This window comes from Elephas maximus, chromosome 1 (assembly GCF_024166365.1).
Source record: "Elephas maximus indicus isolate mEleMax1 chromosome 1, mEleMax1 primary haplotype, whole genome shotgun sequence".
NCBI classification, from domain to species: domain Eukaryota; kingdom Metazoa; phylum Chordata; class Mammalia; order Proboscidea; family Elephantidae; genus Elephas; species Elephas maximus.
In genome coordinates, this window is record NC_064819.1 from 39,629,707 (window position 1) to 39,644,470 (window position 14,764).

Sequence of the window (14,764 nt, forward strand, 5' to 3'; positions counted from 1 at the left end):
GTTCTTTTGATGCTTCCTGAGTCATTTAATATTTTCCCCATAGAATCCTTGAATATTGCAACTTGAGGTTTGAATTTTTTTCTTCAGATCTTTCAGCTTGAGAAATGCTGAGCATGTGCTTCCCTTTTGGTTTTCCATCTCCAGGTCTTTGCACATGTCATTATAATACTTTACTCTGCCTTCTCGAGCTTCCCTTTGAAATCTTCTGTTCAATTCTTTTACTTCATCATTTCTTCCTTTTGCTTGAGCTATTAGACATTCAAGGGCAAGTTTCAGAGTCTCTTCTGACATCCATTTAGGTCTTTGCTTTCTTTCCTGTCTTTTTAATGACCTCTTTCTGTCATCATGAATGATGCCCTTGATGCCATTCCACAACTCCTCTGGTCTTCGGTCATTAGTGTTCCAACTTGTCAAATCTATTCTTGAGATGGTTTCTAAACTCAGGTGGGATATACTCAAGGTCGTACTTTGGCTCTCATCAACTTGTTCTAATTTTCTTTAGATTCAACTTGAACTTGCATATGAGCAACTGATGGTCTGTTCCGTAGTTGGCCCCTGGCCTTGTTCTGACTGATGATACTGAGCTTTTCCATCGTGTCTTCCCATGGATGTAGTCAATTTGATTCCTGTGTATTCTATCTGGCAAGGTGCACGTGTACAGTCACTGTTTATGTTGGTGAAAAAAGGTATCTGCAGTGAGGAAGTCGTTGGTCTTGCAAAATCCTATCACGTGATCTCTGGCATCATTTCTATCACCAAAGCCAGATTTTCCAACTACCAACCCTCTTCTTTGTTTCCAACTTTTGCATTCCAATCTCCAGTAATTACCAATGCAACCTGATTTTATGTTCAATCAAATCCAGACTGCATAAATTGGTAACAAAATCTTGTTTCTTCACCTTTGGCCTTAGTGGTGGGTGCATAACTTTGAATAACAGTTGTATTAACTGGCCTTCCTTGTAGGTGTATGGATATTACCCTATAACTGACAGTGTTGTACTTCAGGATGGATCCGGAAATGTCCTTTTTGACGATGAATGCAACGCCATTCGTCTTCAAGGTGTCATTCCCAGCATAGTAGACCATATGATTGTACGATTCAAAATGGCCAATACCAGTCCATTTCAGCTCACTAACGCCTAGGACATGGACCTTTATGTGTTCCATTTCATTTTCTACAACTTCCAATTTTCCTAGATTCATACTTCGTACATCCCACATTCTGCTTATTAATGGATGCTTGAAGCTGTTTCTTCTCATTTTGAGTCATGTCACATCAGTAAATGAAGGTCCCGAAAGCTTGACTCCATCCATGTCATAAGGGCGACTCTACTTTGAGGAGGCAGCTCTTCCCCAGTTGTCTTTTGAGTGCCTTCCAACCTGAGAGGCTCATCTTCCGGAACTATATCAAACAATGCTCCATTGCTGTTCATAAGGTTTTCACTGGTTAAGTCTTTTCAGAAATAGACTGCTGGGTCCTTCTTCCTAGTCTCTCATAATCTGGAAGCTCAGCTGAAACCTGTCCACCATGGGTGACCCTGCTGGTATTTGAATACTGGTGGCATAGCTTCCAGCATCACTGCAACAAACATGCCCTCATAGTACAACAAACTGACAGACATTTGGTGGAACAGCCATCGCACAGCTTTAAAATTTGAATTTTTACTTTATATCGATCATCTTACTTACAGAAGTTAAACTGAAGTCTTCATGGATACTTCCAAACAAGTCAGGAGAAGAAACATCAACAGAAAGACTGTATATAAAAGCAAATAAGAAACAGTACAATTAAAACATTAAAATAAAGAAATGCAATGAAATGTGTACTTTAAAATCTCTTGGTCAAAAACCATATAGCTTTGAGTTTTCTACATTGAACTATTAACAACTCAAAGGAGGCACCATGGACTACAGGTTAAAATGGCCTTATGAATTTTGTTTATGAGTCTCCCTAATAGTGTTTTAATTGAATTTAAAAACAAATCACTAAGGAGGTAAAAATGTCATATAATTTAAATTAACCTATGTTTTTGTCTATCAGGATCTCTAGGGGCCTTTTTCAAGCTCCCTTTCATAGTGTGTCACTTACAGGTCAGTTGAGTTAGGAAATAAACTGATAACTCACAAATTAAAAGTGGAGAAGGCGACACCATAAATTCCTGGTTAATTTATAAATATAAACTAATCATAATAAATATCTCAACAGGATTTCTTTCCTTTTAACTTGAACCACTGATTTTAAGAATTCATATGGAACACTAAAGAGATGAAACTATCAAATGGTATTTTAAAATACAGAAGCAATAAAAGGATACTTAATCTGAAAGACATTAAAACAAACTAACAAAAGAGAACAAACTGATTTAAACATATACAAATGAACAGAACAGAAAGTTCGGAAATACATTTCACTATATATTAGAATTCAATGATGCATAAAACAAATTGATACAAAACAATAAGAAAACACTTATTTAGTCAATAATGGCAGAGAACTGATTAACAATAAAAATTCACAGTAAAGAGCTAAACATATCAAAACCAAATCAAAGAAAAACTGGAAGATTCCTACAGAGGTGATAATCTTATATACTATGAAATAAAAACCAACACCAGGAAATAGACAAACATGGAAAAATTCTCAAACTGTCAAAAAATTACGAGGCATTTATTTCAGTATTATCTGTATCAGAACATAAATCTTAGGCACACAGAAGTTACACACGCTTAGTATCATACGGAGGAACCAGATTTTAAAAAGTCCTTGGAACAGCATTTTAAGGAAATTATCATACGCATTTATAAGCAAGAAGAATTAAGAAATGTGGGGAAGAGGCCAACCGGGCACCCTAGAGAGACGAATTATGCTATCCCTCTGCAGCAAGGACATGAAAAACTAAGGAAAACAGATACGACTGTCAATTCTGGAACCCTAAGCATCAAATGAAGGGACAGAAAACTAGTTCAAAGAATGGAAGGAGAAACTAAACAAAAACATAATGAAGAAAGATAATGGAGTGGAGGTCACATGGCACAACTTTGCCACCTTGGAGCACAGCCAGAAATGACCCCGGACAGGGAGTACAGGAAGAAAACAGGAGATAGGGCACTGGCCCTATACGCCACGCCCCCTTTCTGCCAGCCTTTGTGGTGTTGCCGTGGCCACAGCATCCTCAACTCAGGCCTGCTGCTGCTCCAAGCTCACGGTGCCTCTCCCCTCCGGCCATTTGAGCAGGTGCTGAATGGAGCGAATTAAGCCCAGACCACTCCCAATCTGTCACCCCCATCTCTCTTGTGAGGGGCTGTGAATGCTCCCACACTGCTGGACCAACACCAGGAGGCAGACAGCACCCACCCAGTCCACCCTTAGCCACCTTGTCAGTCCAGTGTACAGTGAGGCAGGCTCACCCTACCTGCTGTTGCCCTTCCCATCCAGACAAGGTAGTGAAAACTATTGTGATGACAAATGAGCAAGCAGCAAAGCACTCCTGGCCTCCCCACCCTGACATATCAAAAGAAAATAAGAAGGAGGCTGAAACAAATGAACATGCAATCAACACAGAAAATTTCATGTCTCAGAGACAGCAGACAATACGAAAACACATAAAAAAGCAGGACAAGATGGCTCCAGTAAGTGAGCAAAATGAAAAAACAGGCGACCCTCCTGTAGAAGAAAAGACACTGGAACTACCTGATACAGAATTCGAAGATTAATATTTAGGGCTCTCCAAGAGATTAGAAAAGAGATACAGGAAAACACAGACAAAATGAAGGATGAAGGAAAAAGGACAAAAACATGTAAAACACAGACAAAACCAATGAAAACATCCAAAATAATAATAATAAAAAAAAAAAACACAAAGACAAAGCAATAGAAGAATTCAGGAAAATAATGTAAGAACAAAACATCAAATAAATAAACAATTAAAAATCATACAAAAACAGCATCTAGAAATCCAAAAGATAAACAACAAAATTTCAGAAATGGACAACTAAATAGAAGATTTTAGGTGTAAATTTGAGACAATGGAAGACAGTATCAGTGAGATTGAAGACAAATCCGTGGGCACTACTTTGAGGAAAAACCAGAGAAAAGAATAAACAAAAATGAAGAAAACCTAAGAATTATGTGAGACACAAGAGCAAAAATTTGTGCAGGATCAGAGTTCCAAAAATGTGGGGGGTGGGGGAGGGGGAAGGGAGAGGAGAGTTGAGAAATACAGAGAAGATTGCTGAAGATTTGATAAAAGAAAATGTCCCAAGTATTATGAAAGACAAAAAGTTGACCATACAAAAAGCTCAATGAATTCCATATAAGATACACCCCAAAAGAAGGTCACCAAGACACATCATAATCACACTTGTCAAAAACAAAGACATGGAAAGACTCCTGAGAGCAGCTCAAGAAAAATTAGAAAGGAGAAACAATAAGATGACTCTGCTTACTCAGTAGAAACTATGTAGGCACGAAGGCAAAGGGATGACATATATTTAAAACCTTAAAAGAAAAAAACTGCCAGACTGCAAAACTCTCTCTCAAATACGATGGCAAAATTAGGACATTTCCAGATAAACAGAAATTAAGGAATTTATTGTAAAAACCAAACCAAAGTTACAAGAAACATTAAAGACAGTCATTTGGTTAGAGAATCAACAACATCATACAACAGCCTGAAACTAGGACACAGGACAACATCAGCCAGCTACCAACCCAGGAAAAGAACTGTCAATAATAAAACAAAACTAAAAGATTTAAAACAGGGAACAAGAGGCGTCAATCTGTAAATGATGACAACCTCAGAACAATAAAAGGGGGAATAAATGGTATAGGTATAGAACTTTAAAATGGAGAGAAAGTCAAGGCATTATCAAGTAATAAAAGACTGATTTAAACTTAGGAAAATAAGGGTAAATTTCAAGATAACCACAAAGAAATCTAACAAACCCACTTTCTCAGCAAAATAAAAAATAGAAAAACAAAGTCTCAGTAAACACAAAATGTACAAAAATGAAAGAAATGAAATGAAAATGCACAAAGGAAAGGAACTCAGCACGGGAAAGTAAGAGGAACAAAAAGGCATCAGCAGCATATACGCAAAAAGGCACAATGTGACAATAATAAATTCATACCTATCAATAATCACACTGAATGTAAATTCTTTAAATGTGCTTATATAAAGACAGACTGGGAGAATGGATTCAAAAAACCGATCCATCAGTATGCTATCTACAAGAGACACACCTTAGATACAAAGACATAAATATATTAAAAAAATCAAAGGATAGGGAAAAAAAATCAAGCAAACAGTAACCAAAAATGGGCAAAAGTGGCAATATTAATCTCAGTTAAAATAGACTTTTAGGCAAAATCAACCATAAAAGACAAGGAAGGACATAATATAATGATTAAAGAGACAATCCACCAGGAAGACATAACCTTAATATATATCTACACATCCAACGACAAGGCTCCAAAATACTTAAAATGAGTTCTAACAGCACTGAAATGAGAAAAGACAGTGCCACAACAACAGCAGAAGGCTCCAACATGCCACTCTCGGTAATGGAACATCTAGAAAGACATTGAACACACATACAGAACACCTAAGGGCCAAAATCAACCAACCTGACCTCATAGATATATACAGAACACTCCAACCAACAATAGCTATCTTAGTTATCTAGTGCTGCTATAACAAAAATACCACAAGCGGATGGCTTAAAAACATAGAAATATATTCTCTCCGTTTAGGAGTTAGAAGCCTCAATTCAGGGTGCCAGCTCTAGAAGTCATCTTTGGGTCCCAGGGCATGATGTCTACAGCTGCTCCCTGGGCTCCAGGACCCACTAGTATTGCCAGGGCAGCAAATGACAGATTATCTCGATTACCATGTGTCTTACTCATCTAGTGCTGCCATAACAGAAATAACACAAGTGGATGGCTTTAACAAAAAGAAATTTATTTCCTCACAGTCTAGTAGGTTACAAGTCCAAATTCAGGGCATCAGCTCCAGGGGAAGGCTTTCTTCTCTCTGTTGGCTCTGGAAGAAGTTCTTTGTCCTCAGTGTTCGCCTGGTTGAGGAGCTTCTCAGATGCAGGGATGCCATGTCCATATGTCCTGGTGCTGCTTTCTTGGTAGTAGGAGGCCCCCAACTCTCCTTGCTTCCCTTTCCTTTTATCTCTTGAGAGATAAAAGGTGGTGCAGGCCACACCCCAGGGAAGCTCCCTTTACCTTGGATCAGGAAGGTGACCTGAGTAAGGGTGGTGTTACAATCCCACCCTAATCCTCTCAACATAAAATTACAATCACGAAATGGAGGGCAACCACACAATGCTCGGAATCATGGCCCAGCCAAAATGATACACATGTTTTAGGGGTAAGTAATTCAATCCATGACACCATGGAACATTTTGGCAAAACCCAAAGGGGCCAGGTTTGCACTTTTTCTATATCTACTCATGGTCTTGTCGCTCCTCACTACAGGGACCCCGGGTCCAAAGGACGCGCTATTCTTCTGGCTCTTGTGTCTTGGTGGTATAAAGTTCCCCTGTCTCTCTGCTTGCTTTTCTCTTTTATATCTCAAAAGAGAATGACTTAAGACACAACTTAATATTATAGATTGAGTCCTGCCTCCTTAACGTAACTGCCTCATTAACGTCACAGAGGTAGGATTTACAACACGTAGGAAAATCACATCAGATGGCAAAATAGCGGGCAATCACACAATGCTGGGAATCATGGCCCAGCCAAGTTGACACACATTTTTGGGGTACACAATTCAATCTGTAACATTCCCCCTTTGGCCTCCCAAAATTCACATCCTTGCCAAATGTAAAACACATTTCCATTACAAATGGGAGAAATTGGAGGGAAAGAAGGGATAAACAGGCACAAAGCAAGTCAGCAGAATGCATTCCATTATCTCTCAAGTCTTGAAAATAATCCTCTGTTCTCTGAGATCATTTAGACAAAGGCCCTGCCCTCCAGACCCTAGGCATTAGCCACACTCTCTGGATTCTGAGTGGAGTCCCCTCAGCCCTGGACTTCAGTTCCACCTTCCAAGCCCACCAGGAGTGGCAACTCAGCTCCCTCAAATTTGGGCAGCCCCATTCTCCTAGTCCATCTGGGTGGCGACTCCATCCTTTGAGACCCCAGAGGTCTTGGCCCTATCTTTTGAGACTGAAACAGCTCTGCTTCCTGTGTTCCTTGTCTCTTTAGCTTCTTCTTCCTGGATCCTTGGCCTCTCAGCCCCTCAGGCCTTGCGCCTGTGTCTGCCCTGCTGGGGCAAGTGTTCCAAAGCTCTGCAACTCCACCGATATGTACCTGGTGGCACCCTACTCTGCCAGTAGACTTTGGCTAGAAGGTACTTAGCTCTCTTGCTCCATGGTGCTGAAGTCCAGGAGCAAGCCTAGCTCCACCAGTAAGTGCCCTGAGGCACCCCACTTCGCCAGGAAGCCTCCTGTGCAAAGGCATTCAGCTCTCTTGTTCCATGAGTCAGCTCCAGCATTGTTTTGCACTGGTCTCCTAGTTCTCCTGCTGTTTCTCGCCGTCTGCACCGTCTCCAGAGTAACAGCTCTCCTTATTTCCTCACCAAAATTGTCTTTGATGTCCATAATTCCACCAACACTCTCTTCAAGGCAATCTAGGCTTTTACTATTAGGCACTTTAAAACTCTTCCAGCCTCTACCTAGTCACAGTTTCAAAACATCTTCCACATTTTAGGTATCTGTCAAAGCAGCACCCCATTCTCTTGGTACCAAATTTCTTCTTAGTCATCTAGTGCTGCTATAACATAAATACCACAAGTGGATGACTTAAACAAAGAGAAATTTATTCTCTCACATTTATGAGGTTAGAAGGCTGAATTCAGGGTACCGACTCTATGAGAAGGCTTTCTTTGTTGGTTCTGGGGGAAGTTCTTTGTCATCAATCTTCCCCAGTAGAGAAGCTTCTTAGCACAGGGACCCCAGGTCTAGAGGATGTGCTGTTCTCCTGGCTCTTGTTTCTTGGTGGTATGAGGTTCCCACTGCCTCTAATCCTGCCTCATTAACATCACAAAGCTAGGATTTACAACACATAGGAAAATCACATCAGATAACAAAATGGTGGACAATTACAAAATACTGGGAATCACGGCATAGCCAATTTGACACACATTTTTAGAGGACACAATTCAATCCATTAACAGCAGCAAAGTACACATTCTTTTCTGATGCACATGTGACATTCCCAAGAAAAGACCACATTTTAGGCCACAAAGCAACCCTCAGTAAAATCCAGAACATCGAAATGATACAAAGCATCTTCTTGGATCACAATTCCATAAAAGTAGAAATCAATAACATGAACAGCAGTGAAAACAAATCAAATACACAGAACTGAATAACAATTTGCTTGAAAACAACTGGGTAACTGAAGAAATCAAAGAGGGAATCAAAACACTCCTAGAATCAAATGAGAATGAAAACCATCACACCCAACCTTTGGGACACAGCAAAGGCAGTACTCAGAAGTTAATTTATAGCAATAAATGGACACAACAAAAAAGAGGGCCAAAATCAAAATGTTATTCTTACAACTCCAACAAATAGAGAGCAGCAAAAGAAGCCCACAGCTACCAGAAGAAAGGAAATTATAAAGATTAGAACAGAAATGAATGAAATACAGAACAGAAAAACAATACAAAGAATCAACAAGACCAAAAGTTGGTTCTTTAAAAAGATCAACAAAAATCAACAAACCACTGGCCAAACTAACATAAGAAAAACAAGAGAGGAAGCAAATAACCCAAATAAGAAATGAGATGGGGACATCATGACAGACCCAACTGAAATAAGAAGGATCAGAGCAGAATATTATGAAAAATTATACTCCAACAAATTTAAAGCCTGAAGTAAATGGACAAATTTCTAGAAACACACTACCTACCTAAACTAATATAAACTAAGATAGAAAATTTGAACAGATACATAAGAAGAGAAGAGACTGAAGAGGTTATTTAAAAAAAAAAAAAAAAACTCCCAACAACAACAAAAAAAAGCCTGGCCCACACAGCTTCACTAGAGAACGCTACCAAACATTCAGGAAAGAGTTTATACCGTGTCTTAGCCATCTAGTGCTGCTGTAACAGAAATACCACAAACAGAAGTTTATTCTCTCACAGTCTAGTAGGCTAAGTCCAAATTCAGGGCATCAGCTCCAGGGGAAGGCTTTCTCTGTCAGCAATCTTCCCCTGGACTAGGAGCTTCTCCACGCAGGAACCCTGGGTCCAAAGGATGCACTCTGCTCCTGGTGCTTCTTTCTCGGTGGTATGAGGTCTCCCAACTCTCCGCTTGCTTCCTTCTCTTTTTATCTCTTGTATGATAAAAGGTGGTACAGGCCACACCCCAGGGACACTCCCTTTACATTGGATCAGGGATGTGACCTGAGCAAGGGTGTTACATCCCACCTTAATCCTTTTTAACCACGGGCAGAGATTGATTTATAACACATAGGAAAATCACAAAATGGAGGACAAGCACAGAATACTGGAAATCATGACCTAACCAAGTTGACACATATTTTGGGGAGGCACAATTCAATTCGTGACACACCAGTACTACTCAAACTATTTCAGAGCATAGAAAAGGAAGGTATACTCTAGAATTCATTCTATGAAGCCAGCATATCCCTGATACCAAAGCCAGGCAAAAATACCACAAAAAGAAGGAAATTACAGACCTGTATCTCTAAAGAATATAGATGCAAAAATTCTCAACAAAATTCTATCCAACAGAATCAAGCATCATATCAAAAAAATAACACACCACAACCAAATGGGATTCATATCAAGTATACAAGGATGGTTCAACATTAGAAAATCAATCAATATAACCCACCACATAAACAGAAAAGAATCACATGATCATCTCAATTGACCCAGAAAAGGCATTTGATAAAATCCAACACCCATTCCTGATAAAAACTCTCAATAAAACAGGAATAGAAGGGATAGAAGACCCAGATAAGCCAACCACTACTAAAGAAAAACAAGAAAATAGGAGGATTCACACTATCTGATCTCAGAACCTACTATACAGCCATGGTAGTCAAACCAGCCTGGTACTAGTACAAAGACAGACACGCAGACCAGTGGAACAGAATGGAGAACCGAGCTGTAAATTCATCCACCTATGGTCAGCTGATCTTTGACAAAGGTCCAAAATCCATTTAATAAGGAACAGTCTTTTTAACAAATGGTGCTCTCAGTATCAGATGTTCATTTATAAAAAAATCAAACAGGACCCACACTTCACACCATATGAAAAAGCTAACTCAAAATGGATCAAAGACCTAAATATAAAATCTCAAATGATAAAGATCATGGAAGAAAAATGAGGGACAATGATATGGGCTCTAATACACGGCATAAATTCAATATAATCCACAACTAAATATGCAGGTAACTGTGATAAACTAGGTAACTGTGAGCTCCTGAAAATTAAATAAGTATGCTCATCAAAAGACTTCACCAGAAGAGTAAAAAGTAAGCTTACATACTGGGAAAAATTTTTCTGGCTACGACATATCCGACAAGGGTCTAATCTCTAAAATTTATAGAATACTTCAACACCTCAATAACAAAAAGACAATAATCCAACTTAAAAAATGGGCAAAGGATATAAACAGACACTCCACCAAAGAAGACCCTCAGGCGGCTAACAGACAAATGGCTCACGGTCATTAGCCATTAAAAAACCAAAAAAAAAAAAACCAAACTCAGCAACGTCGAGTCGATTCCGACTCATCGAGATCCATTCGAAAAATGTAAATCGAAACTACAATGAGATACCATCTCATTACTGGCACTAATTAAAAAAAGAAAATAACAACTGTTGGAGAGGTTGTGGGGAGACTGGAACTCTTATGCACTGTAAAATGGTACAGCCACTATGGAAAATGATACATGGCACATCCTTAAAAAGCTAGAAATACCATATGATCCTGCAATACATCCTAGAGATAGAAGAGCCTTCACACAAATAGACACATGCACACCCAGCTTCACTGCAGCATTATTCACAACAGCAAAAAGATGGATACAACCTAAGTGCCCATGAACAAATAAATGGATAAACATATTATCGTACATACACACAATAGAATAGTAAGCAATGATACAGAACAATGATGAACCCCAAAAACATCTCACAACATAGATGAATCTGGAGGGCATTATGTTGAGTCAATCACAAAAGGGCAAATATTGTAAAAGACCACTATTATAAAAATTCAAGAAAAGATTTACATGCATGCACACACGTGCGAACACACACACACACAAAATCAATCTTTGATGCTAACAAAAGAGAGGAGAGGTGGGGAAGGGGAATCACTAACTACATAGTAGACAAGTGTTAAATTTGGCGAAAGAAAGACAACGTACAACATAGGGGAAGTCAGAACAATTTGACCAAGGAAAAGCCATAGAAGCTTCCTAGACACATTCAAACACCTTGCGGGACCTAGCTACCATGGCTGAGGGCTGGGGACAATGGTTTCAGATGACATCTAGGTTAACTGGCATAACACAGCTCATAAAGAAAATGTTCTACATCTGACTTTGGTCAGTAGCGTCTGGAGTCTTAAAAGCTTGTGAGCCGTCATCTAAAATATATCTACTGGTAACATCACATTCGGAGCAAAGACAAAAGGAAAGTATCAGTCCAAAAGACCAGGCCACATGAACCACAGCCTCCACCAGCTTAAGTCCAGATGAAATAGATGGTAACCTGCTAATCACTGACCACTCTGACAGGGAGCACAACAGAGGGTTCAGGACAGAGTGAGAGAAAAATATAGAACAAAATTCAAATTCACAAAAAAAGACCAGACCTACTGGTCTGACAGAGATCAGAGGGACCTCTAAAACTATGGCCCTTGGACACCCTGCTAACTCAGAACTAAAGAAACTCCTGATGTCCACCTTTTAGCCAAAGACTAGACAGGCCTATAAATCAAATAACACCACATGTAAGGAATCTGCTTCAGTTCAATCCAGTGTATGAGATCAAATGGGCAACACCTGCCCAAAATTAAAGAGAGGGAAGGAAGGGACAGGAAGCCTGCATGAAAATACACAGGGAACTCAGGGTATAAAAGGAAGGGAGGGCAGTACTGACATGTTGTGGGATTCCAACTGATGTCACAAAAAAAATTCTGTATAATTTTTGAAACGAGAAACTAATTTGCACTGTAAACTTTGACTGAAGACACACACGCATGCACACAAAAGAATTAAGAAATGTCCTCCAGAGCCCAAATAACTAAACCTAACACAGACTAAAAATTCTAATAACATAGTCTTTAACAAGAGTAGAGAGCTCAACAGATTTCAAAAGGACAGCTTGAGAAGACAAGGTAAAATATTATAATGAAATGTACAAAGACCTGGAGTTAGAAAACCAAAAAGGGAAAAACATACTTGGCATTTCTCAAACTGAAAGAACTGAAGAAAACATTCAAGCCTCGAGTTGCAATACTGAAGGATTCTACAGAGAAAATATTGAACGATGCAGGAAGCATCAAAAGAAGATGGATGGAATACACAGACTGACTACCAAAAAGAACTGGTCAACGTTCAACCATTTCAGGAGGTAGCATGTGATCAAGAACCAATGGTACTGAAGGAAGAAATCCTAACTGCACTGGTGGAAAACAAAGCTCCAGGAACTGACAGCATACCAAGTGAGATTTTTCAACAAAGGGATGCAATGCTGGAAGCGGCCATTCGTTTATGCCAAGAAATTTGGAAAACAGCTACCTGGCCAACAGACTGGAAGAGATCCATATTTGTGCCCATGCCAAAGAAAGGTGATCCAACAGAATGCAAAAAATAATCGAACAATATCATTAACATCACACGCAAGTAAAATTTTGCTGAAGGTCATTCAAAAGCAGTTGCAGCAGTACATTGACAGGGAACTGCCAGAAACTCAAGCTGGATTCAGAAGAGGACGTGGAATAAGAGATGTTATTGCTGAAGTCAGATGGATCTTGACAGAAAGCAGAGAATACCAGAAAGATGTTTACCTGTGTTTTATTGACTACGCAGAGGCATTCCACCGTGTGGATCATAACAAATCGTGGAAAGCATTGCAAAGAATGGGAATTCCTGAAGGCTTAATTGTGCTCAGGGGGAACCTGTACAACGACCAAGAAAGTGGCAGCTGTTGGAACAGAGCAAGGGGATACTGCATGGTTTGAAATCAATAAAGTTGTGTGTCAGGGTTGTATCCTTTTACCACACTTATTCAATCCGTGTATTGAGCAAATAATCTGAGATGGGGACTATATGAAGAAGAAAGGGCTTTGGGATTGGTGGAAGACTCATTAAGAACCTGCCATATGCAGTTGACACCATCTTGCTTGCTCAAAGTGAAGAGAACTTGAAGCATTTACTGATGAAGGTCAAAGGCTACAGCCTTCAGTATGCATTATACTTCAACGTAAAGAAAATAAAAATCCTCACAACTGGACCAATAAGCAGGAATGGAGGAAAAATTGATATTGCCAAGGATTTCATTTTACTTGGATCCACAATCAACACCCATGGAAGCAGCAGTCGGGAAACGAAGTGATGTATTTCATTAGGCAAATCTACTGCAAAAGACCTCTTTAAAGTGTTAAACAGCAAAGATGTCACTTTGAGGATTAAGGTGCACCTGACCCAAGGCATTATATTTCCAATCACCTCATATGCATGGGAAAGCTGGACAATAAATAAGGAAGACTGAAAAAGAACTGTTGCCTTCAAATTATTGTGTTGGTGAAGAATACTGAATATACAATGGACCGCCAGAAGAACAAACAAGTTTGTCTTGGAAGAAATACAGCCAGTGTGCTCCTTGCAAGTGAGGATGGCAAGACTTTGTCTCACATACTTTGGACATGTTATCAGGACCAGTCCCTGGAGAAGGACATCATGTTTGGTGAGGCAGATTTTCAGCAAAAAAGAGGAAGACCCTGGATGAGATGGACTCACACAGTGGCTGCAACAATGGGCTCAAGCATAACAATTGTGAGGATGGTGTAGGACTGGGCAACGTTTTGTTCTGTTGTATACAGGGTTGCTATGAGTCGGAACTAACTGGAGGGCACCTACCAATAATAAGAACAAGAGTATTGGTACAATCCCCTAACACAAGAACTGTAATAGTAATCAACTAGAAGCTGTATATTTAACTTTTCTATTTTATTATTTATAAAACCCCTCCCTTTTGAATTACTAAGCTAATCGTGTTCAATTTCATTCAACATCTACATTAAGGCTAAGAAGAAATTAAAAGATAAATTATGGAAATAATATAGATCAAATATATAAAACTGACACAGTGGCTGCAACAATGGGCTCAAGCATAATGATTGTGTTTCATTCTCTTACACATGGGGTTGCTGTCAGAACTGACTCGACAGCACCTAACAACAACACATAAAAATATGATTTGAATATCTGAACCTATGTCTCTTACTAGAAGTCTTAGAGCATTAAGACCAAATACATAACTTGCATTTGTATTTCTAATCCTCCTAAATGCACCAATGAGATTAATTTCATTATTACTTACTGTGTGGTATCTATGTCCGCATCAGGCTTGGTGCTCAACTGTTCCAGACAGTGTACAAAAATCTAGATCAAAAATAAGTTTCAGTAATTTGAATGCTCAGATATTGATCTATTTGGACATTAAAAATAATTTTACATATATTAAAATGGAAATACAT

General features: G+C 39.2%; 1 protein-coding gene across 5 annotated transcripts in view; it reads right to left on the reverse strand.

The window, feature by feature from the left end:
- Window positions 1-14,764, reverse strand: part of EXOC2 (exocyst complex component 2) — a 313,056-nt gene that overhangs the window by 123,452 nt on the left and 174,840 nt on the right. For all 5 annotated transcript variants that reach the window (XM_049882080.1, XM_049882096.1, XM_049882088.1 and 2 more), the window contains exons 20-21: window positions 14,608-14,669; window positions 1,690-1,756 (exon numbers count right to left, since the gene is read on the reverse strand). In XM_049882080.1, coding sequence (XP_049738037.1) covers window positions 1,690-1,756; window positions 14,608-14,669 — 129 coding nt within the window. The remainder of the gene's footprint in view (window positions 1-1,689; window positions 1,757-14,607; window positions 14,670-14,764) is intronic.